The 24533-nt window shown below is 43.4% G+C and overlaps 1 protein-coding gene across 1 annotated transcript in view; it reads right to left on the reverse strand.

Moving 5' to 3' along the window:
- Positions 1 to 24533, reverse strand: part of wdfy3 (WD repeat and FYVE domain containing 3) — a 586950-nt gene that overhangs the window by 12923 nt on the left and 549494 nt on the right. Inside the window, 5 exon segments of the mRNA XM_072496251.1 lie at positions 3963 to 4310; positions 9275 to 9377; positions 13352 to 13534; positions 19890 to 20069; positions 21793 to 21951. Of these exon segments, the coding sequence (XP_072352352.1) occupies positions 3963 to 4310; positions 9275 to 9377; positions 13352 to 13534; positions 19890 to 20069; positions 21793 to 21951 (973 nt within the window).

The following is a 24533-nucleotide window of genomic DNA, read 5'->3' on the forward strand; positions in this document are numbered from 1 at the left end:
CCAAAAGAAATAGTTTCTCCCCATTTGCTCCATCAAAATTCTTATTGAATATCTCTATTAAATCTCCCCTAACTTTCTCTGCTCTGACAAAAATAATCCCACGTTCTCCCCTTAACTTAACAAAAATGCCATGCTTAGCTCCTAGAAATAGTGGAAATGTTCATACAGGTGCATAGGAATGTGTGCTTTCATTCAGAAACAGCTCATTTCAGTATTGAACAATTCTTTTTATTTATTTATTTACAGGATGGGCGTCGCTGGCCAGCATTTGTTGCCCATCCTTAGTTGCTCTTCAGAAGGTGGTGGTGAGTTGCCTTATTGAACCGCTGCAGTACTTGAGGTGTAGGTACACCCACTGTGCTCTTAGTGAGGGAGTTCCAGGATGTTGCCCCAGCGACAGTGAAGGAACAGCAATATATTTCCAAGTCAGGGTGGTGAGTGACTTGGAGGGGAACCTCCAGGTGGTGGGGTCCCCAGGTATCTGCTGCTCTTGTCCTTCTTGATGGTAGCGGTCATGGCTTTGGAAGGTGCTGTCTAAGGAACTTTGGTGAGTTACTGCAATGCATCTTGTAGATGGTACACACGGCTGTCACTGTTCGTCGGTGGTTGAAGATTTGAATGTTTGTAGAAGTGGGAGCAAACAAGCGGGCTGCTTTGTCCTGTCGAGTTTCTGGAGTGTTGTTGGAGCTGCACTCATCTAGGCAAGTGGAGAGTATTCCATTACACTCCTGACTTGTGCCTTGTAGATGGTAGGGGGTGAGGAGGTGAATTACATGCCATAGGATTCCTAGCCTTTGACCTGTCCTGGTAGCCAGAGTGGCTCGTCCCGTTCAGTTTCTGATCAATGGTAACCCCCAGGATGTTGATTGTGGGGGATTCAGCGATAGTAATGTCATTGAATGTTAAGGAGCGATGGTTAGATCCTCCCTTTTAGAAGATGGTCATCGCCTGGCACTTGTGTGGCATGAATGTAACTTGCCACTTGTCAGCCCAAGCCTGGATATTGCCCAGGTCTTGCTGCATTTGGACATGGACTGCTTCATTATCGGAGGAGTCGTGAATGTCCTGAACATTGTGCAGTCATCCGCAAATATCCCCACTATTGACCTTATGGTGGAAGGAGGTCACTGATGAAGCTCCAATTGAAGATTAGAATTCATTGGTGCAAGGGGAATATACTTAAAGATGGTAAAGAAGTTATCTTGCTAAAGGAAACAATGAACTCTAAAAGAGTCAACGCATTTGTGGAACTGATGCACCAACCAGAGCTATTAATTTTCCATCAAGGTTATTTCAGAAATTTAACAGAAATGTTTGTAATTTTCATGTTGAAACTCGATATTGTTCACAAAAATTCCTCTCAATGCCCAGTCTCTCCATTTCTTGCTGTAATAGCTATATCACCCCCTCCTTCAATCTCTTAATTTATTCTACCATCTCTGGTTTCATTAACACAATCCCCACCCTCCGCACTCAGATGTTGAATTCCTTTCCTCCCAGCCCAAGTCGGTCTGCAGTCGGAGTCTCGTACAGCCTTTGTCTAGCTTCTTCCACAGCACCCTTTACCAGATCCTGAGTTTACCTTTTCCTTGAACGAGAGTTGTTTTCCTCCCGTTGCACAGCACTGCACATTTCCAAACTGTCACATTTGGCATTGACCTCAAAACAGCTTTGTTGATGCAATGAGAATTCATGGGGTCCAAAGGTAATGTTGGGGACTCTCAGGGTGAGTCCCGCCCATAAAACACAGTGCCGCCACCTCAGAGACAGGACATAACAAGGGATGGTGAGAGAGGAGTCTAAGATATTGGCTGTTGCTTGACTAGTCCGTAAGCCAGTTCACCTAATTTTGATACAAGTCCCCAGATGTTATTGAGGAGTACTATACAGGGTCAACTGTTGATTCCAGTGTCTAGATTGATGCCAGGTGTCCCTTCCAGTTTTATTCCAATTTAATTTTTCTGCAGCAGTTTCATATAACTGAGTGGCTTGCTGGGCCATTTCAGAAAGCAGTTAAGTGTGGATCTGAAGTCCCATGTAGGCCAGACTGCTCCAGTCCTTCCCTGAAGGACGCTGGTGAACTAGATGGGTGTTTATGACATTTGGTAGTATCATGATGCCAGTTCCTGAGACCAGCTTTATTATTCTAGATTTTATTTATTAATTGAATTTAAATTCTAACAGCTGCCATGGTGAGATTTGAACTCGTGAAGTATTAGTCCTGGCCTCTGGATTAAAAGCCTAGTAACATCACCACCATGCTACCCTTTTTGATTTCTAGCAATAAAGTTTGGAGCATGCACTTTCATCTTGTCAAACAGCAGGCCTTGCTACAAACTTCAAACATCAGTTCTCTGCAGTTTTGAGGATAGAAGCTTGCTGCATAATGGATTCAATGGAAGTTATAGACAGTCTTAGGGCTTTGACAAAGAATCACCTAATTACCAAGAATTTACACAATTTAAGAATTAAAGATAAATCTGCAGCTCATTAAACATTTCTTGCTGAATCATTTTCCATCATGGAATCTTAAAATTACAAGTAATAGGAGTCAATTACAATGCTATATCATCATAAATGAACATCTTTCACAAAACGGGGTAAGAAACTTAGTCCATGCTGAAGAATGATAAATGTCTCAATTGAAGGCAGATTAACATAGGAGCTTAGGAATTAGGAGCAGAAGTAGGCAGTTCAGCCCTCTGAGTCTGCTCTGCCGTACAATCAGGTCATGGCTGATCTCAAATCCACCTCCCTACCTGTCCCCCATATCCCTTTAACATATTTATTTTAAAAACAGAAATATATCTATCTCCTTCTTGAAACCATTTACCAAGTTGGTAAAGCAAGCAAAATCTCCAGGATAGAATTTAGTATATCAATTTATATGATTTACCGTAGCCTAGAATTATTTAGCAGCTGAAACTCCCATTGGAAGAAGCTAAATTAGTGTGCTGAATGATGTTTTCTTGACTCATGTTTTGTGTACTTATGGCAGCGATTCTATGAAGTAGTAAAAAAGATATAAACTCTTGGCTTTGAATATTCATCTGAGAACTAGTGTTGAGAATCCATTCATGAGGAAGGGCATTTTCCTGTAACAAGTTAGAGCAAGGTGCAGTATTACTTACCAGATAACCTTTTGATGGAACAATGAAGGATCTTTTGGAAAACAGTGTCATTTGTTTATTCAAGTTGAACATGGCACCATGTTGTCTATTTAAAGAACCTTTTTGTCTCAGAGAAAATGCAGTTAGCAGCTCTAAGAAATTTAAATGCCATTGCTTCATTTGTTGATCTGGACAGTTCTGACTTCTTAATACAGTTTTAAAATTATACATCAATAGTCTCAGAGCAGCAAATGCCAGTACATTATCAATAGTTAACTGCGAAAACAAACATTTGAAATTATGAAAGTAATCTCTATTAATTTTATAATTTAACTTTACTATTAAACTGTCCCTTATGTTATATTGTATTTGAATATTAGTACCATATACTGTATTTGTACTCTTTAAGCACACAATACTTTCAGCTTGCTATATTAATACACTGAGTACAAGAACAAAATACATCGTTATACAATTTTTCATTTTGGGCGAATCACTCAAAGGGAAAGAGAAAATAACATTGATATTTATTAACCCATTGTCACAACCAAAGGAAAATTTGAAGACAAATGTTGCAGTGCTCTTGTAGCCTTGACAGACATTTGTTGAGGGAAACAGGAAGGAAATGTATCAAAAACTAACTGCTTTAAATGTAGAAACACAAGTTTATCAACTTATTTTGGATATGTTAAAGGGCATTTATACTAATACTCAATAAATAGAGATTGAATTAAAAACGACCCTCAAGATATCCTATCTTTAGCAGAACAGGTCATAAAATGAAGCAAAAATGACGAGCAGTTCCTTACTGAAATAAGCTACTGAGTGGAGTACAATGTATAAGTAGTTTACCTTGTCTTAGCTGGTGATGTCGTTTTATTTCATTCTGCATTGACTGTTGATGGAGTTGGTGATGTTGAATATGACTTTGAACTTGAGACTGCTGTTGAGTTTGTGACTGCAGTTTAGGCTGGCCTTCTGAGTAATTTACAAAAACAAACCCATCCTTCTCATCCAGGCTGAGTTGATCTGCCCAGCGTTTTGATTCATCCCCATCTACAAACCATGCTGCTCGCCCTGACATGGCCTTTGCTTTATTTGTTGCAGAGCCAGATAAAACTTGCTTGGGTTTTGGCTCCTGGATGCTGCTCTGATCCTCCAGGTCCGAATCACTGCTTTCCTCATCCTGGGCATCCCCATCTAAAGTACAAATATAAATTAAATATTCAATACTGACATAATTACAGCAACAGGAAAACAACAATCAGAATCCAAAATGTTTTATGGGATTTGTAAGCAGTATATCTAATTTGCCAATAGCTGCAATGTATTTTAATATTACTTCCATACTACAATTTTGATCGACATGGTATTGCACTTTTCAAATACATTTGGAACGGTTTTAACCGACAAGGGGCTTTGATTTTGTCAACAGCCAAAAGTGGGAAGCTAGAGTTGTCATTTCTGCTGACTGTGGAATCCCAGCACTTTTTCCCCATACAATATATATTTCAATTTTTCACTCATTTTGAAGTTGCCTGTTAAATATTGTTGAGGTCCACAGCTTTGACTGCAATCATCAATCTTTCTTAATTACAAAATAGCATTGTGCAACTTTGCATTATGTAAGTAAATGGCGATGTTTTGCCAGACGATGACATGAGATCAAACTTACAACGGGGTTACCAATTTATTTAGATTTCCAGAAGGCCTTTGACAAGGTGCCGCATAGGAGACATTTAAATAAGTTAAGAGCCCATGGTGTTAAGGATAAGATCCTGGCATGGATAGAGGATTGGCTGGCTGGCAGAAGGCAGAGAGTGGGGATAAAGGTTTTCTTTTTCAGGATGGCAGCAGTGACTGGTGGTGTGTCTCAGGGGTGGGTGCTGGGACCACAACTTTTCACAATATATATTAATGATGTGGAAGAAGGAACTGAAGGCACTGTTGCTAAGTTTGCAGATGATACAAGGATCTGTAGAGGGACAAGTAGTTTTGAGGAAGCCGGGGGGGGGGGGGGCGGCGGCTGCAGAAGGACTTGGACAGACGAGGAGAGCGGGCAAAGTGTCAGAGATGGAATACAATGTGGAAAAGTGTCAGGTTATGCACTTTGGAAGGAGGAATGGAGGCATAGTCTATTTTCTAAATGGGGAAATGCTTAGGAAATCAGAACACAAAGGGACTTGGGAGTCTTTGTTCAAGATTCTCTTAAGGTTAACGTGCAGGTTGAGTCGGCAGTTAGGACAGCAAATGCAATTTGTTATGGGCCAGGGTTTAGAGAACCCCAAAGTGTATCACGGAGTTCACCTGACCCACAACTTTTAATAGATTGTGGTATGGGGAGCACATGGCCCACTCTACAGGTGTGGTACAGCAGGAATTGAAAAGTATCTTTTAAAGCAAAACAATGTTTATTCTATGAACTCAAGTTAACCCTTTTAAAACATAGTGAACATCTTTTTTTTTAAACAAACAATCTTATTGAGGTATTTTTTGGCATTGTAAACAGTTACAGGTAACAGAAATGTGCAAACATCAATATAAAACCAATACTTCAATCAAACCATACTGCACATGCCCGCCCCTCTCCCCTAGACACTACCCGCCTATTTATCCCTCCTACTCTACTCTAATCCTCCCCCTGCTGACGTTCACTCTCCCACGAAGAAATCGATGAATGGTTGCCACCTTCGGGCGAACCCCAATACAGATCCCCTCAAGGCGAACTTAATTTTTTCCATACTGTCTCTCCTTCAACCCGTCGACTTCCAGCGCAGCAATTATCTGCGCGTCCACCTGCTCCTCCACCGCCTCCCCCAGCTCCTTAACTTTTTCGTCCTGGGCATCCAGTCTCTGGTTCAGCTGATCCACTGCCTTCTGAAGTGGGTCCAAGTTATCCCGCTTCAACGACTCAAAACTGCTCTTTATCACCTGCAGCATGTTTTCCAGCGCCTGCTGGATCACCGGGTCCGCAGGTCCGCCATCTTTGCTCCCGGGTCAGCTTCCCCTGCACCTTGCCTTTGTCCCTTCCTCTCCTGTTTGCGCTGCTTCCTGCTCTCCCGCAGTTCCATGCAGCTCTGCTCGCTCCTTAGCCTCCCGTGGCCGTCATTTCAGCGCTCCCCATCCCCGCAAAATTGGGGAACCAGGTCCTCAAATCCCGCCGGAGTGAAAGCCCCCGAATGTGCGGCTCACTCACTCATTGCCGCCACTGGATGTTCCTACAGTGAACATCTTAGCAACCATTAATTCAAATACAACCCCCAAAGAATACAACACTAAGTAATCCTCAATAAATTCCCAAGAAACATCCAGAAGACAAAAGAAACACCTTTTAACAGAAGCACATCAGGTTGAAATTCACTACTGAGAACATTTATAATTTTGAATTCACCAAATGATCAAGAGATAGTTTTTTCATGGCAGAGTGAACAACAGTACACCTGCTTTGTCTGGCTTCAGCTCCAACACTCAAACGAAACCAAAAAAAAAAAACCAGACACACCCAAGCTTTTTTAAAGGTGAAACTAAAAAGCAGAGCCAGAGCTCAGCTCCACCCACACTCTGACATCACTGCAGTAACATGAGCAGCCAAACATTTCTTAAAGTGACATTCTCATGACAAATGTTAGCATTCATGTGGAGAAGGCTAGAAAACAAGAGCAGGGATGTACTTTTGAGGCTATAGAAGGCTCTGGTCAGACCCCATTTGGAGTATTGTGAGTAGTTTTGGGCCCCGTATCTAAGAAAGCATGTGCTGGCCTTGGAAAGGGTCCAGAGGAGGTTCACAAGAATGATCCCGCGATAAAGAGCTTGTCGTAAGAGGGGCGGTTGAGGACTCTGGGTCTGCACTCGTCGGAGTTTAGAAGGATGAGGGGGGGATCTTATTGAAACTTACAGGATACCGCAAAGCCTGGATAGGGTGGACGTGGAGAGGATGTTTCCACTTGTAGGAAAAACTAGAAGCAGAGGACACAATCTCAGACTAAAGCGGCGATCCTTCAAAACAGAGATGAGTGGGAATTTCTTCAGCCAGAGGGTGGTGAATCTGTTGAACTCTTTGCCACATAAGGCTGTGGAGGCCAAATCACTGAGTGACTTTAAGACAGAGATAGATAGGTTCTTGATTAAGGCATCAGGGGTTATTGGGAGAAGACAGAAAAATGGGGATGAGAAATATATCAGCCATAATTGAATGGCGGAGCAGACTCGATGGGCCAAGTGGCCTAATTCTGCTCCTATGTCTTGTGGTCTCATGGAAAGATAAGGGGCTGGATTTTTCCAAAATGGGGTTATGTCTTATGTCCCCACGCCGGCGTAAAAACACAGGCATTGCACTCCCGAGTTTCCAGAAACAAATACCAGGCGATTCACTTACTTTCAGGGGGCTAGCAGGGACCCAGAGTAATTCACGCAGCTTTGGCTGCGGATACAGGCCCACGCACTTCCGGTTTCGGGGTCCGCGCATGCGCACGGTGGCAGCCTCCAGCGGCCGAGCCGGGCGCCATGGCGGGCTCGGATCGCAGACCCACACAAAGGAACTAGGCCCCCTGATCGGCCACGCGCCCCTGCATCGGACCGACCCGATCTGTGCCCCGGCTGCCCATAAGGCCACCCCCGGCGCCCGTTCCCCCCCCCCTACCCCACCAGACTGGGTTCGCAGCTGCCAAGCAAGAGTCTCGACCAGCTATACATGTTAGTTCCACGCGGTCGGGAACTCGGCCGGTCGGGAGTGGAGTATTGCTGGTCGGGCCTCTGGCAATGGTCCGTCCCCCCCAGCCACACGGCGTAATTCGCGGAATAGCGGCTATTCGGTGTTCGGAGAATCGCCGGAACGGCCCAATTCCGTCGGGAAAGTTGATTCTCCGCCCCCGCGCCTAACGGGATTTCGGTGCGGGTCTGCGGAGAAGCCAGCCCAAGGGTTTTACTCAAGAACTAAAATATAACGTTCAAGGCCAGAAAGCCTGGAACAAAGTTTCCAATCAATTCATAAAAATGCACTATGCGTAGAAATTTTGATTCACCTTGCATCATTAACAGAAAAGTGCAAGTTCTTCCTCTGAGTTCTTACAATCAAACATACAAAAACATATGCTAATTACACTAACACTTCATTAGAACTTCGAGAATTCACAGTCTGGTGAATTTATGATGGGAAAAGCCACTGGGATCCTCTACCCCAGACCCTGGTAGGCTTTCCAGTGTCAGGCAGAAACTCTCTCAATTACCTGCAAATAAGGAGCACGCGTACTAATATCTGGAGCAGTCACCATAGAACCAAGCCAGACATTGGGAATAAGAGCTGGGCCTGGCATTTCACTGCGGGTCATGGACAAGGCCTTGGACCATAGGTGGTTCTCATGAACCTGAGTTAGATTGCACCTGTTAGACATACCCAAGTCAACTGTATGTTGAGCCTCTTTGTGGTTGTGGAAACTCCCTGTTGCAGGGAGTTCTGGTGTCTGTCTCCACAAGGTTGTTCAGGAAAAGTTGTCACACTCGTTTTTAGCAGGTACGGTGGAAGCACACTGAACCAGCTAAGGATTTTTCAGCACTTAAGTGCACAAACTTTCCATTACCAATGCAATCAGCAAATTAGACATATCAACTTTACCTGGTCTGGCCGACATGTGACTCCAGACCCACAGCAATGTGGCTGACTCTTAAAAGCCCTCTGAAATGGCCTAGCAAGCCACTCAGTTGTACTCAATGGCTACATCAATTTAACAAATTTTTTGCACAGCTTTCTGGAAGTTCATGTCAATGACATCCACCATATCTCCTACCTTTGCCTGCACTGTCATCCTCTTCAAATCTCAAAGTACTTTTCTTGTGCATACCTATAGCAGTTAAGGCTGCTCCTGTTGATGGGAGTATTAGAACCAAGTGTGAAAGGGAGGTCACGTAACTAAAACAGTGGCATGATGCTATTTTTTACCCCTCCTGTGTAACCCTTGATTGCCCGTGGATGTTGAATAAATCAGATAGAATACATGCATCATTCTTCAGTAACTAATCTGTAATTTCTTCCTCAGTTCAAAAAGTCTAAAGGTAAGCCATGAAAAATGCAGCCAGGATTTCCAGCAATGTTATATGTTTCATTCCACTCCGAGGGTAAAATATCAAAGCAAATCTCCCTGTAGCTCTGTACCACATAGTGTTCTCACCTATTTGTGCATCTGCAGAAGATTCATGAATGTTTTCTGGAAGTTTGATAGGCTCTTCTGGAACTGGGGTTTCTGGTACCTGCAGAAACTCCATTCTCCAAAACTACAGAAAGAAGAATATGTAGATTAACAAAGACCAATAAGAAAACAGCAGAAAACAATTCATTAAGAAGCCTTCATAATGTGCCTTTATTACCCCCCCCCCCCCACCCCCCCCCAGAGTTAAAAGTCTAAAATAAAGGGGATACCAAAATAGATCTTGAGCAAATGCCTGCAAAAAGTTTCTAGATATATTTAATGCACTACAAAAATAGGGAATCTGCAATTCTCATAGCGAACAATTTAAATCACTGCCTCAGACACAGTAAAATCTCATTTTGCATGATCTGGCAGGTAGGAGTAGAAACAAAAATATGTATTCAAAATGCAACTCAATATTATTGAGGGAGAATTGGGATCCTTGAGGGTGGAGGTTTAATGGGTCAAATGGCCATTTATTGTCATAGATTTTTATTAAAACCCATGAGTAGATTTGCAGAGAAAAGGAAAACACTGTCAAAGGGACCGTGATTATTTGCTACAATGCATCTTTTAGATTGTACCTACTGCAAGAAGATTTGGCCGATGGCACTCCTGAGGAATCTGTTGGTACATCTCGTTTTCCATACACATATAAATAATATGGACAGAGAGGAATTATCAAGATTTCCTTATGAAACACGGCAAATTGTGAGTAAGAATCCAAAAGATGGTAGGATTTGCACACGTTAGTGCAGTGAGCAGATATATAGCATAAGCAATTTAACTGGTAAATGTGATATACAATGCTTAAGAGAAGGGGACTGAAACTGGAAAGATAACTTGTATGGTAATATTGTCCATGGGGTGGAAGAACACAGAATTAGGGAACAGGCAGACATATTTTTGGGGGTGTGGGGGTGTGGAAGAAACATCTTAACCTCTTAAATGGTTGCATTCTTGGACACACGCAGATCCATCAAGGATGGACACCTTAGTACTTCACTTTATCACAAGCCCACAGATAATCTCACGATGTTTCACATCTCCAGATTCCAACCTAAATACGTTAAAGAAGCCATCTCCTACGGACGAGAGCCTTCCGTATACACAGGATCTGCTCGGACGAGAAGGACTACGACAGACACCTTCAGAAGCTGAAAGATGCCCTCGTAAGAACGGGAAATGGCGCTTGACTCATCGATCGACAGTTCCGACGTGCCACAATGAAAAACTGCACCGACCTCCTCAAGACGAACACGGGACATGACCGAAAGAGTACCCTTTGTTGTCTGGTACTTCCCCGGAGCGGAGAAACTATGACATCTTCTTTAACATGTCATCAATGCCGACGAAAATCTCACCAAGGCTATCCCACACCTCTACTACTTGCCTTCAAACAACCGCCTAACATCAAACAGACCATTGTTCGCAGCAAACTACCTAGCCTTCAGAACAGCGACCACGACACTACACAATCCTGACACGGCAAGCTCTGCAAACATGCCGGATCATCGACATGGACACTACCACCACACATGAGAACACCACCCACCAGGTACACTGTACATATTCATGCGTCTTGGCCAACGGTATCTACCTGATATGCTGTCCAGTCGAGAAACACTTCAGCAGTCAAGGATATTCAGCCTCCGACCTTCAGGCAAACATTCTCCAAAGCGGCTTTCAAGGCACACGACAACGCAGAATCGCCGAGCAGAAACTGGTCGCCAAGTTCCGCACACATGAGGACGGCCTCAACCGGGATCTCAGGTTCATGTCATATTACATGTAACCCCCACCATACTGTCAAGGTTTGCAGAATCCTACAAACTGTCCTGGCTTGAGTGAATTCACACCTAGATTACCTGTGATCATCACTCACTCCACTCACGCTGCTTGTTCGTGTAAAGACTCACATGCCAACCATTCTTCACATTCCAAGCTGTAATTATCTTGCAGTTGTGTCTCTCCTCATACCCTACAGTGCAGAAGGAGGCCATTCGGCCCATCAATGCTGCACCGGCCCTTGGAAAGAGTACCCTTCTTAAGCCCACACCTCACCCTATCCCCGTAACCCAGTAAACCATACCTAACCTTTTGGACACTAAGGGGCAATTTAGCATGGCCAATCCAACTATCCTGCGCATCTTTGGACTGTGGGAGGAAACCGGAGCACCCGAAGGAAACCCATGCAGACATGGGAAAACGTGCAAACTACACCACAGTCACCCGAGGCCAGAATTGAACCCGGGTCCCTGGCGATGATAGGCAGCAATGCTAACCACTCTGCCACCATGCAGCCCTATATATGCTGGAATTATAAACCTGCCTCCACTTCACCTGATGAAGGAGCAGTGCTCTGAAAGTTTGTGATGACAAATAAACCTGTTGGACTTTAACCTGGTGTTGTAAGACTTCTTACTGTGCAAACATCAGTCCAGCGCCGGCATCTCCACATAATGGTCCCTTAAATGGAATTGCAGAGCCTGGAGGTTCCTCCAGCAATGCAGCACTCCCTCAGTACTGCAGTGGAGCATCAGAATAGATTTTTGTGTTCAAGTTTCTGGAATGTGATTTGAACCCAGAAGCTTTTGACTCCGAGGCAAGAGAGCTATCCACTATACCAATAAACAATTGTGTAAACGGCATGTCTTCCAGCACAAGATAAAGATAGTTGAGGGCAGCCAGTCAGTTCTCTCATTATGTCACTTACCTGGATAGTGAAGATGAAAACAATCATAGTTCTAAGTTTAAGGTTTATTATATTTCCGAAGTGCCTGATCAGCACATCATTACAATCACTGATCATGCTTTGTCTGAAGATATTCCTATTGCATCTGTCCTATATTGTTCTTTTTCCAATTTTTATCTATGCCACCTTGTTCCAGAATCTGGCACACCATGAAATAGTATCTGGAATTACCCTGATCATTAAATGTCCATTCTTTTAGAAGATCCCTCCTTGGTCACCTATTTTCAAGCCTGAAAAGCCCCAGATTATCTAGCCTTTTCCTGTGGCTCTATCCTTTGACCACTCCCACCCAGAGATTGGCCTGAGGATCTTTACTGCACTGGCTCTAGGATTTTCATGTTCACCTTATGACAAAACCTGATCACTTTGCTCCAAGTTAGTTTGACCATGAAAGGACAGTTTTAGCATGGCATTTAAAATGTACACAAAACTGATTTCATTGTCCCTTAACCTTCAATATTCCAGTTTGTGTACTCATGATTTTGATAATTGCGTAATTTTATACTATAATGTCCCTGTGAAACATCTTGAGACTTTTATTGTGTTAAAGGGCTATACGCTATAGTTGTATTGTAACCTTTGGAGTCCAGCTATCATTCTGGTAAATTTATGTTTCAATCCTTCCAAAGTCAATATATCCTCCCTAAATTGTAGTGCTCAAGTCTAAATATAGTATGTGTGGTCTAACTAAGGGTTCAGATTATCATAGAATTTACAGTGCAGAAGGAGGCCATTCGGCCCATCGAGTCTGCACCAGCTCTTGGAAAGAGCACCCTACCCAAGGTCAACACCTCCACCCTATCCCCGTAACCCCACACAACACTAAGGGCAATTTTGGACACTAAGGCAATTTAGCGTGGCCAATTCACCTAAACTGCACATCTTTGGACTGTGGGAGGAAACCGGAGCACCCGGAGGAAACCCACGCACACACGGGGAGGATGTGCAGACTCCGCACAGACAAGAGACCCAAGCCGGAATCGAACCTGGGACCCTTGGAGCTGTGAAGCAATTGTGCTATCCGCAATGCTACTGTGCTGCCCACGGATAATTGCAAGCATGGGTTCTACCCCTATGTATTCTAATCCTCTAAAATATAAAGGCCAACATTCCATTAGCCTTTTTTATTTTAGATAGGAACTAAAATACTAAACATTACAGAACATACTTTAGACATAGAACAGAAATAAATGCAAAGCTTTGTAAGTTTCCATGTGCCCTCTCTCCAAGATATTCATGTAAGACAGATCGAATGATTATCAATAATCTTTCTGTTCTGGAGCACAGCAGAATGCAGTACTTACCCTGACGACACCATCTGAATGCCCTGTGACTATAACATTCTGTGTGTCCCACTCGTTCATCTCAGATACACAGCAGCACAGAATCTGTTGACTGCGTCCCGTAAATGTATTTACATTCACCACTGGGTTTCCATTGATGTTCCAAACATGAATATACGTGCCAGCACAAGATATAATGTCCCCCTGTTGAAAATTGTGTGAAATCGACAAGACTTTAGTAAACATGGAGAGACATATTACATTACCAGGCATTGGGAACTGTTCTGGGGGAGGTGGGACTAGTACAAACTGGATGGGTTACACTTGGGTAGGACCAGGCCTGATGCCCTTGGGGAGGGGGTGTTTGTTTGAGCAGTGGGAGAGATTTTAAACTAATATGGCAGGGGGATAGGGACCTTTGTAAGGATTCACAGCAGATGGAATCAAGAACAAAAAAAAAGGCAGCAAGGAGAATAAGAAGAGTGATAGGCAGAGAAATCAAGGACCAGAATCAGATAAGGATACAGTAAAAAAATAGTAGGGACGGGACAAGGAAGGGGCAGCATGGTAGCACATTGGTTAGCACAGTTGTTTCACAGTTACAGGGTCCCAAGGTTTTATTCCCGCTTGCGTCACTGTCTGTGAAGAGCCCGCACGTTTCACTCTTTGTGCGGAGTCTGCACGTCCTCCCCGTGTGTGCGTGGGTTTCCTCCGGGTGCTCCGGTTTCCTCCCACAGTCCAAAAATGTGCAGATTAGGTGGATTGGTCATGCTAAATTGCTCTTAGTGTCCAAAATTACCCTTAGTGTTGGGTGGGGTTACTGGGTTATGGGGATAGGGTGGAGGTGTTGACCTTGGGTAGGGTGCTCTTTCCAAGAGCCGGTGCAGACTCGATGGGCCAAGTGGCCTCCTTCTGCACTGCAAATTCTATGAAATCTATGTCTGCTTGGGATTCCTCCAGGTGCTCCGGTTTCCTCCCAGAAGTCCTGAAAGACGTGCTATTAGGTGAATTGGACATTCTGAATTCTCCCAGTGTACCTGAACAGGCGCTGGAATGTGGCGACTACGGGATTTTCACAGTAACTTCATTGCAGTGTTAATGTAAGCCTACTTGTGACAATAAAGATTATATTATATTAAAAGGACTAGCTTTAAAGTTTTGTACCTGAATCATAAAACCCATGCAGAGCAGGAGGAGGCCATTTGGCCCATCGGGTCTGCACCGACTCTCCGAAAAAGTACGCGACCTAGGCCCACTCCCCCACCCCATCCCCATAATCCCACCTAACCACTGGACACTAAGAGGCAATTTAGCATGGCCAAGCCACCTAACCTGCACATATTTTGACTGTGGGGGGAAACTGGAGCATCCGGAGGAAACACACGCAGACACGGGGAGAAAGTGCAAACTCCAGACGGTCCCCCCAGGCCGGAATCGAACCTGGGTCCCTGGCGCTGTGAGGCAGCAATGCTAAACACTGTTCCACCGTGCTGACTACTGAACGTGCGGAGCATTCAAAATAAAATGGATGAATTAGTTGTGCAGATAGATGTTAAGGGGTATGATATCGTTTGGATTAGGGAGACATGGTTCCAAGGTGACCAAGGGTGGGAACTAAATATTGAAGGCTATTCAGTTTTTAGGAAGAACAGACAGAAAGGAAAAGGTGGTGGAGTTGCATTGCTGATTAAAGAGGATATTGAATTCAAGAGGAAAGATATTAACACAGACAATGTGGAATCGGTGAAGGTTGAGTTGAGCCAAGGGGCAAAAAACATTCATGGGGTGGTATACAGACTACCAAACCGCAGTGGTAATGTTGGGCATAACATTACACAGGAAATCAGAGATGTATGTGATAAAGGAACATCTGTGATTATGGGTGACTTTATTCTGCATATAGATTGGGCGAGTCAAACTAGAGACAGCGCAATAGAGGAGCAAATTATGGAGGATAAACAAGATAGTTTTCTGGATCAATATGTTGAAGAACCATCTTGGGCTGCAATGAGAAAGGATTAGTTGGCAGTCCAGTTGCAAGAGAATCCTTGGGGATCAGTGACCACAATATGATAGAATTCTTTATCAAGGTGGATAGTGGGGTGGTTGATTCTGAGATCAGGTGCCTGAATCTCAATAAAATTAACTATGATGGTATGAGGCATGAATTGGCTGTGATGGACTGGAAAATATTACTGAAAGGAAGGGTAGTGGACAGGCAATAGCAAGCATTCAAGAAGTGAATAATCGTTGTTTATTCCTATTTGCCGCAAGAGTAGAAAGGGAACTATGGCCAAATCATGGGTTACAAGGGAAATTAGAAATAGTATTAGATTCAAGGAAAAAGCAATAAGCCTGAGGATTGGTGACAGTTTAAAATTCAGTAAAGGCAGACCAAGGAAACGACTAAGAAGGGGAAAATACAATATGAAAGGCTAACGGGGAACATTAAAACTGACTGTAAAAGTTTCTGTAGGTGTGGAAAAAGATTGACAAAAACATATGTAGGCCTCTTGCAGTCAGAAGCGGGGGAATTCATAATAGGGAAAGAAATGGCTGAGGAACTAAATTCGTATTTCCTTCTGTCTTATTAAGGGTATTTAAATGGTCATTGGATAAACATATGGATGATAAGGGAATAGTGTAGATGTGCTTTAGATTGGTTTCACAGGTCGGCGCAACATCAAGGGCCGAAGGGCCTGTACGGCGCTGTAATGTTCTATGTTCACAAAGGAATACATGAATAATGGATCAGAAGTTCTGAGAAACACAAGTTTCTGAAGGAAACTCAGTATTAGTAGAGAAATCTTTGGGGAAATTAATAGGATTGAAGACGGATAAATCTCCAGGAGCTGATAAACCTTCATCCCAGAGAACTTAAGGAAATGGCCCTAGAAATAATAGATTCATTCATTAGTGATCATTTTCCAAAATTCTTTTGGCTCTGGAATGTCCAGGGCAACACAGTAACACAGTGGATGTCCTTATCTAAGGAAGGATGTTCTTGCTATTGAGAGAGTTTAGCAAAGGTTTACCAGGCTGATTCCTGGGATGACAGGGCTGTCATACGAGGAGAGACTAAATCAGTCAGGATTATATTCATTCATTGGAGTTTCGAAGAGTGAGAAGGGACCTCACAGAAACTTAGAAACTTCTAACAGGATTAGACAGGGTAGATTTAAAAAGAATATTCCCCTTGGTAGGGGAGTCCAGAACTAGGGGACATAATTTGAGGCTAAGGGGTAAATCTTTTAGGACTGAGGTGAGGAGAAATTTCTTCACCGAGAGAGTGATGGAACTTTGGAATTCACTACCATAGAAAGCCGTTGAGGCCAAAACATTGTGTGATTTCAAGAAGGAATTAGATCTAGCTCTTGGGGCTAAAAGGGGTCAAGGGATATGGAGAAGGCGGGGGGCGGGGGGGAGGCAAGATCGGATATTGAATTTTATCATCAGCCATGTCACTGAAAAGTCACTGATAGGAGTAGTCTATAGGCCACCAAATAGTAACATTATGGTAGGGCAGGCAATAAACAAAGAAATAACTGATGCATGTAGAAATGGTACAGCAGTTATCATGGGGGATATTAATCTACATGTCGATTGGTTTAACCAGGTCGGTCAAGGCAGCCTTGAGAAGGAGTTTATAAATGTATCCGCGATAGTTTTCTCGAACAGTATGTAATGGAACCTACGAGGGAACAAGCGGTCCTAGATCTGGTCCTGTGTAATGAGACAGGATTGATTCAGGATATCATAGTTAGGGATCCTCGCGGAAGGAGCGATCACAATATGGTGGAATTTAAAATACAGATGGAGGGTGAGAAGGTAAAATCAAGCACTAGTGTTTTGTGCTTAAACAAAGGAGATTACAATGGGATGAGAGAAGAACTAGCTAAGGTAGACTGGGAGCAAAGACATTATGGTGAAACAGTTGAGGAATAGTGGAGAACCTTCCAAGCGATTTTTCACAGTGCTCAGCAAAGGTTTATACCAACAAAAACGAAGGACGGTAGAAAGAGGGAAAATCAACCGTGGATATCTAAGGAAATAAGGGAGAGTATCAAATTGAAGGAAAAAGCATACAAAGTAGCAAAGATTAGTGGGAGACTAGAGGACTGGGAAATCTTTAGGGGGCAGCAGAAAGCTACTAAAAAAGCTATAAAGAAGAGTAAGATAGATTATGAGAGTAAACTTGCTCAGAATATAAAAACAGACAGTAAAAGTTTCTACAAATATATAAAACAAAGAAGAGTAGCTAAGGTAAATATTGGTCCTTTAGAGGATTAGAAGGGAGATTTAATAATGGGAGATGAGGAAATGGCTGAGGAACTGAACAGGTTTTTTGGGTCGGTCTTCACAGTGGAAGACACAAATAACATGCCAGTGACTGATGGAAATGAGGCTATGACAGGTGAGGTCCTTGAGAGGATTGTTATCACCAAGGAGGTAGCGATGGGCAAGCTAATGGGGCTAAAGGTAGACAAGTCTCCTGGACCTGATGGAATGCATCCCAGAGTGCTAAAAGAGATGGCTAGGGAAATTGCAAATGCACTAGTGATAATTTACCAAAATTCACTAGACTCTGGGGTGGTCCCGGCGGAGTGGAAATTAGCAAACGTGACACCACTGTTTAAAAAAGGAGGTAGGCAGAAAGCAGGTAATTATAGGCCAGTGAGCTTAACTTCGGTAGTAGGGAAGATGCTGGAATCTATCATCAAGGAAGAAATAGCAAGGCATCTGGATGGAAATTGTCCCATTGGGCAGATGCAGCATGGGTTCATAAAGGGCAGGTCATGCCTAACTAATTTAGTGGAATTTTTTGAGGACATTAACAGTGCGGTAGATAACGGGGAGCCAATGGATGTGGTATATCTGGATTTCCAGAAAGCCTTTGACAAGGTGCCACACAAAAGGTTGCTGCATAAGATAAAGATGCATGCCATTAAGGGGAAAGTAGTAGCATGGATAGAGGATTGGTTAATTAATAGAAAGCAAAGAGTGGGGATTAATGCCTGTTTCTCTGGTTGGCAATCAGTAGCTAGTGGTGTCCCTCAGGGATCAGTGTTGGGCTCACAACTGTTCACAATTTACATAGATGATTTGGAGTTGGGGACCAAGGGCAATGTGTCCAAGTTTGCAGACGACACTAAGATAAGTGGTGAAGCAAAAAGTGCAGAGGATACTGGAAGTCTGCAGAGGGATTTGGATAGGCTAAGTGAACGGGCTAGGGTCTGGCAGATGGAATACAATGTTGACAAATGTGAGGTTATCCATTTTGGTAGGAATAACAGCAAAAGGGATTATTTAAATGATAAAATATTAAAACATGCTGCTGTGCAGAGAGACCTGGGTGTGCTAGTGCATGAGTCGCAAAAAGTTGGTTACAGGTGCAACAGGTGATTAAGAAGGCAAATGGAATTTTGTCCTTCATTGCTAGAGGGATGGAGTTTAAGACTAGGGAGGTTCTGCTGCAATTGTATAAGGTGTTAGTGAGGCCACACCTGGAGTATTGTGTTCAGTTTTGGTCTCCTTACTTGAGAAAGGACGTACTGGCACTGGAGGGTGTGCAGAGGAGATTCACTAGGTTAATCCCAGAGCTGAAGGGGTTGGATTACGAGGAGAGGTTGAGTAGACTGGGACTGTACTCGTTGGAATTTAGAAGGATGAGGGGGGATCTTATAGAAACATATAAAATTATGAAGGGAACAGATAGGATAGATGCGGGCAGGTTGTTTCCACTGCCGGGTAAAAGCAGAACTAGGGGGCATAGCCTCAAAATAAGGGGAAGTAGATTTAGGACTGAGTTTAGGAGAAACTTCTTCACCCAAAGGGTTGTGAATCTATGGAATTCCTTGCCCAGTGAAGCAGTAGAGGCTCCTTCATTAAGTGTTTTTAAGATAAAGATAGATAGTTTTTTGAAGAATAAAGGGATTAAGGGTTATGGTGTTTGGGCCGGAAAGTGGAGCTGAGTCCACAAAAGATCAGCCATAATCTCATTGAATGGTGGAGCAGGTTCGAGGGGCCAGATGGCCAACTCCTGCTTCTAGATCCTATGTTCTTATGATCACAATTAATAGTGAAGTGGGCTTGAAGGCCGAATGGCCTCCTCCTGCTTCTATTTTCTACACATGTATTTTAACTAGAAAATAGAAATAGATTCAAATGCTTTTAATAACACTAACCATTCATTATTTGTTACATAACATTTTCAAAGCTAACTCAGGCTAGTCAATAAACATTGGCAATATCAATAATGCAATATCCTCAGAATGAATTTTAAAAAACTTCAGACAAAATATGATACAAAATTCCTTCACTGAGACCAGTGTTATGAATATTTTTCATTCATGCAGACAAATCTCTAAATTTTGAATTATCAGGTGTGAATTTAATGATCTTCTTTACCTTAGCCAAATTCTAATTTAAGGTTTTTATTTTATTATAAAATCAGAAAGCATTGCACAAAGACATCAACCATACATTAAACTTGAAGTTCCTTATTGCCAACCACAACTTGTAGTATTCAAAGGACATTGGGATGAAATCCAGTACTTACTGTTAGCTCGTTAATGCACAAAGCAGACACTGGTGCCCTGTGGCCTCGAAGTTGTGTGACAAAAGATAGTTTATTCAAATCCCAAATAATACATGTCCGATCTCGTGACCCACTAACAATTATGTGATAGGCTGATGAAGCAGTCAAACAAGTGACTGCGTCCGTATGCCCATGGAGTGCCTAAAATAGAGAAAAATTGGACATTATTGGTATTATTTAACTTACTATAACTGAATTCTAAACGTTTATGACAAAAACGAAATACTACAGATGCTGGAAAATTTTAAATTAAAAAGTGAAAATGCTGGAATAATTCAGCAGTTTAGGCTGCATTGGTGGAGAGAAACAACTATGTTTTACGTTGTCAGCCTTTCATCAGTACTCAGTTGTCAGTTCTGATTAAATGTAGTTGAATTTTTTGTAAAACTCACAAATAAAGAAGTTAGGGCATTGTCCGTGATGCAGTGACATAGGACGACAGTTCTAAAGCAGGAGTCGCAACCTCTGCTTCTGATGCCCAGACTACTATGTTATAAAAATTCCACAGACCCCCAACGTATTTCTTTCTGTACAAAAATTATACTAAGTTTGAGGAAGCATTTTGACACATTGCTGTTTAGGGCCAGATGAACTTAAGGTAGCAGGCAATTTCGGACATAACCAAGATAATGCATAGTGTTGGGGCATTCAACAAGTTCTTTCCAGAATGTGAAAATTTCAGAATGATTGCAATATTTAGAAATATATTTTTGAAAGAGTAAAACTATCTTTAATATTTACAAAGTTGCTAAATCTATTTATTGCACAGATGATTTAAAATCTAATCATGCTAACTCAACCTCATAAATCAATGTCAAGAAATTAAATACAATTTTATTTTTCTCCTACCATCAAGTGCATATGACCTAAACCAAGCACTAAACTCCAGCATTAATAGCCCCCACTGAACTGAGGGGGAAAAGCAGAAACCGTCCTTGGAGACTCTATTGTTACTGTTGGTTATTTATTATTCACGGACTGCAGCTCCTTACTCAGTGCAGAGAATCTGGTATCCTTTTGATGGTAGTGGTGATAACCTCAAGATAATCCCTGTAGGCCCAGCCCTGGTATATTTTTCTCTCTGCTTGAATACTGTGCTCCATTTTGTTTAAAGCACAAGGCACATTGAGGGGGCAAGGTGCAGGCGGTGGGATGCCCGGGTGCGGAAGGCAGAGGGTCAGGGTGCGAGAGGCAGAGGGTGGGAGATGAGGCAGAGGGTTGGCGGACAGTTGGAGGGGAAGTCAGAGTGTTGGTATTGTGCTTTTTAGTTTGTGGTGGAGGGGAGAATTCAAAGAGTTGGCGGAGAGAATGTGTCGGTGTCGGGGAATGAGTGGGGAATTGGGGCTGCAGATGTACAGTTACCCAGGAGTGAGGCATGGTTTTTCTGTAACATTTCCTGGTAGCGATCCAGGTAAGCAAGTCGGAACTTTCCAAAATCTGACTGACTCAGAGTTGGAGTTAAGGATTCCGGATGCAGAATTTCCCTGCAGATGCTGAAATTTCCCGGGCAATTCCCGTACTTGCGTTGTGATGAGATCCAGAGCTACCTGAGACCAGAAGATCTGGGCATCCACCTTTTTAAGACTCCTGATTTTCCTTTCAGTTCCCAGTGAGCAGTTACTAATGATTGGACACGGATTAACAAATCAGCAGAAACCATTGTTACCCCATGTTGTGTCCAGAGACTGTAAAAAACAACTCAATTACCCATGCACAGAATATACTGGAAGGAATTCTCCCTAAGTAATACACCACTTTCACACATCATAGACACAGGACATGACAGACATTTCCTCTATGGTAGTGACTTATTGACTTCACTTTTACAAGACAAAAACACACAATACTTGATGAACTGAGTCACCTGCTTTAGGGTCAGAGCTTTAGCTTTTTCCTTGGAGGTACCCATCTCCCAAACACAGATTGTAGTACTTGCTCCTCCAGAAACAACCAATTTAGGATTGGGACAAATTGTGCAGAAAATTTGTCCCCATTCACTCAGGCATTCATATACTATCAAAGCCTAGAAAGAAAATAGGAATTATACAATAGTAGGTAAAAGCACATCATTCCATATTTTAAACACAAATGCAAATTTCAAATTAAAACATAGTGATGTCTATTGTTAAAAAAAAAAAATCTCTCAATCCGTAATGCCATTAAACACAGAACAGGAACCACCCTTGGTTAAGTGACAGCACTCTCACCGGAGTCCTGAAGTTATGACTTCAAGCCCCACTTCAGAACTTGAGCACATAAGCCAAGCTGATATTTCAGTGAGGGAATGCTGCATTATGTAGGTGTGGTTGAGGGCTTCTCTGTCCCCCAAAGTGTCCCATGGTAATTTTTAAAGAGTATTAAAGAGACAGTGTCACTCCCAGTGTCCTAGTCAGCCTTTATCCCTCATTTAACATCACTAAAACATAGGAACATTGGAACGGTGTGAACTGGCCGCCCCATGACTAATTCTGGCCCCTAGAGGGGGCCAGCACGGCACTGGAGTGGTTAATGCCGCTCCAGCTGCTGATCCCGGAGTGAACTGGGCGCCGCAGGATCCGCGCATGCGCAGTGGCGCCGGCGCCAACGGCACATTGGCTTCCTTCAATGCGTCGGCCCTGAGGCAACATGGCGCAGGATTACAGTGACCGGCGCGTAGGAAAAGAGGCCCCCAGCCAGAGAGGCCGGCCCGCCGATCGGTGGGCCCGATCGCGGGCCAGGCCACATCGGACCCCCCCCCCCCACCCCCCCCCCCCCCCCACAGGCCGCCCCCGACCCTTCCATGCCGACGTCCCACCAGCTGAGAGTAGGTGTGGACGGCGCCGGCGAGACTCGGCGCTTTCACGACGGCCGCTCGGCCCATCCTGGGCTGAGAATCGGCAGGCCGGCCGCGTAGAGCGGCCCGCAACCGGCACCGTGCCAACCATGCCGGTGCCAATGGCGCCGATTCTCCGCTCTGCGGAGAATCGCGTGCCGGCATGGCATGATTTGCACCGGTCGCATGGATTCTGCGGCCCGGCCCCAGGCTGAGAGAATCCCGCCCCTAGCCTCTGCTCCTTTCCAGGGAAGAGAATTCCAGACTAGCGACCCGCAGAGGAAAAAATTCTCCTGATCTCAGTGCGAAAGGTAACTTATTCTGAAACTATGTTGCACAGTTTTAGGCGCCCCTACAAGAGGAAACACCCTCTGGGTATCCACCCCATCAAGTGCCCTCAACATCTTAGAACCCATAGAATTCCTACACTGCAGGAGGAGGCCATTTGGCCCATCAAGCCTGCAATGAACCTCTGAAAGAGCACTTTAGCTAGGCCCACGCCCCCACCATATCCCCGTAACCCCAAGCCAATCCACCTAACCTCCACATCTCTGGACTGTGGGAGGAAACCGGAGCACCCGGAAGAAACCCACACAGACATGAGAATGTGAAACTTCAACACAGATAGTCACGCAAGGCTGGAATTGAATCTGGGTCTCTGGCACTATGAGGCACTGTGCACCGTGCCACCCCACCTGAAATCTTATGATTATCACAAATTACAAAATTACACCCAAGTCTTAGATGTTTCAACAAGATCACCTCATTCTTCTAAACTGCAATGGGTAATGGCCCAACTTGCTCAACTTTTCTTCATGGGATAATCTCTTCATCCCAGGAATAAATCAAGTAAATATCCTCTGAATGGTTTATAAAGAAGTTATACCTTTATTTCAATAAGGAGACCAAAACTGTAAATAGTACTCCAGATGTTTTCTCATCAGGACCCTGTAAGGCGGCAGTAAAATCTTCCCTATTTCTATATTCCATTCATCTTGCATTAAATGCCAACATTCCGTTTGCCTTCCCAATTATTTGCTGTACCTGCATATACACTAACATTTTGTGATTCATGTACCAGTTCACCTAGATTCCTCTGTATCACAGAGTTCTGTTTTTAATCTAGCCCTCTAAATTCTGCTTGCAGGACCTCATCTCTTTTTCTGACTATATCATTGATACTGATGTGTACCACGTTATCTGTCTGTTTGCCCTGCCCCAGCTGTGATTACAAAAGGGGAGAAACTTTGATTTTTGTAGGGGCAATGTAACACTATGTAACAAGACACAAGAATGTGGTGTGTTTTTGGATTACAAGTGCATAGTTAATGGAAGGAGCCAGGTTTGTCAATTGTCTCTGGAACCCCACGTTGGACAGACAGGATTTAGTTTGGTTCTAAAGGAACATCACTCCCCCAAGTGTCTCTCAAGGTAAGTAAAACCTGATAACATTATTCACTCGTGGTAGCTTAATTGGAACACACACACACATATATATATATATATGTATATATAGACTGGTTTAGAAAACAAGTAAAATGTTGTAATGGTTAAATGTAAACTAATCTGCAGACTCGATGGGCCGAATGGCCTGTTTCTGCACTGCACATTCTATGATTCTATTCCTTTGTTGCTATTGTGCTTAATTTGTTCAAATTATAGTTTGTTTTTACCATAAAAGAGGACTGCTGGTCAATGTTAGCACTCCTGTGGTGCAGTAATATTTCCTCACCATTTTCCAGGAAAAATCTGGGTTCTAGTCCGGAATCTTGTAACAAACTGGGATTCTCATT

The sequence above is a fragment of the Scyliorhinus torazame genome, chromosome 3 (genome assembly GCF_047496885.1).
Source record: "Scyliorhinus torazame isolate Kashiwa2021f chromosome 3, sScyTor2.1, whole genome shotgun sequence".
Classification (NCBI taxonomy): domain Eukaryota; kingdom Metazoa; phylum Chordata; class Chondrichthyes; order Carcharhiniformes; family Scyliorhinidae; genus Scyliorhinus; species Scyliorhinus torazame.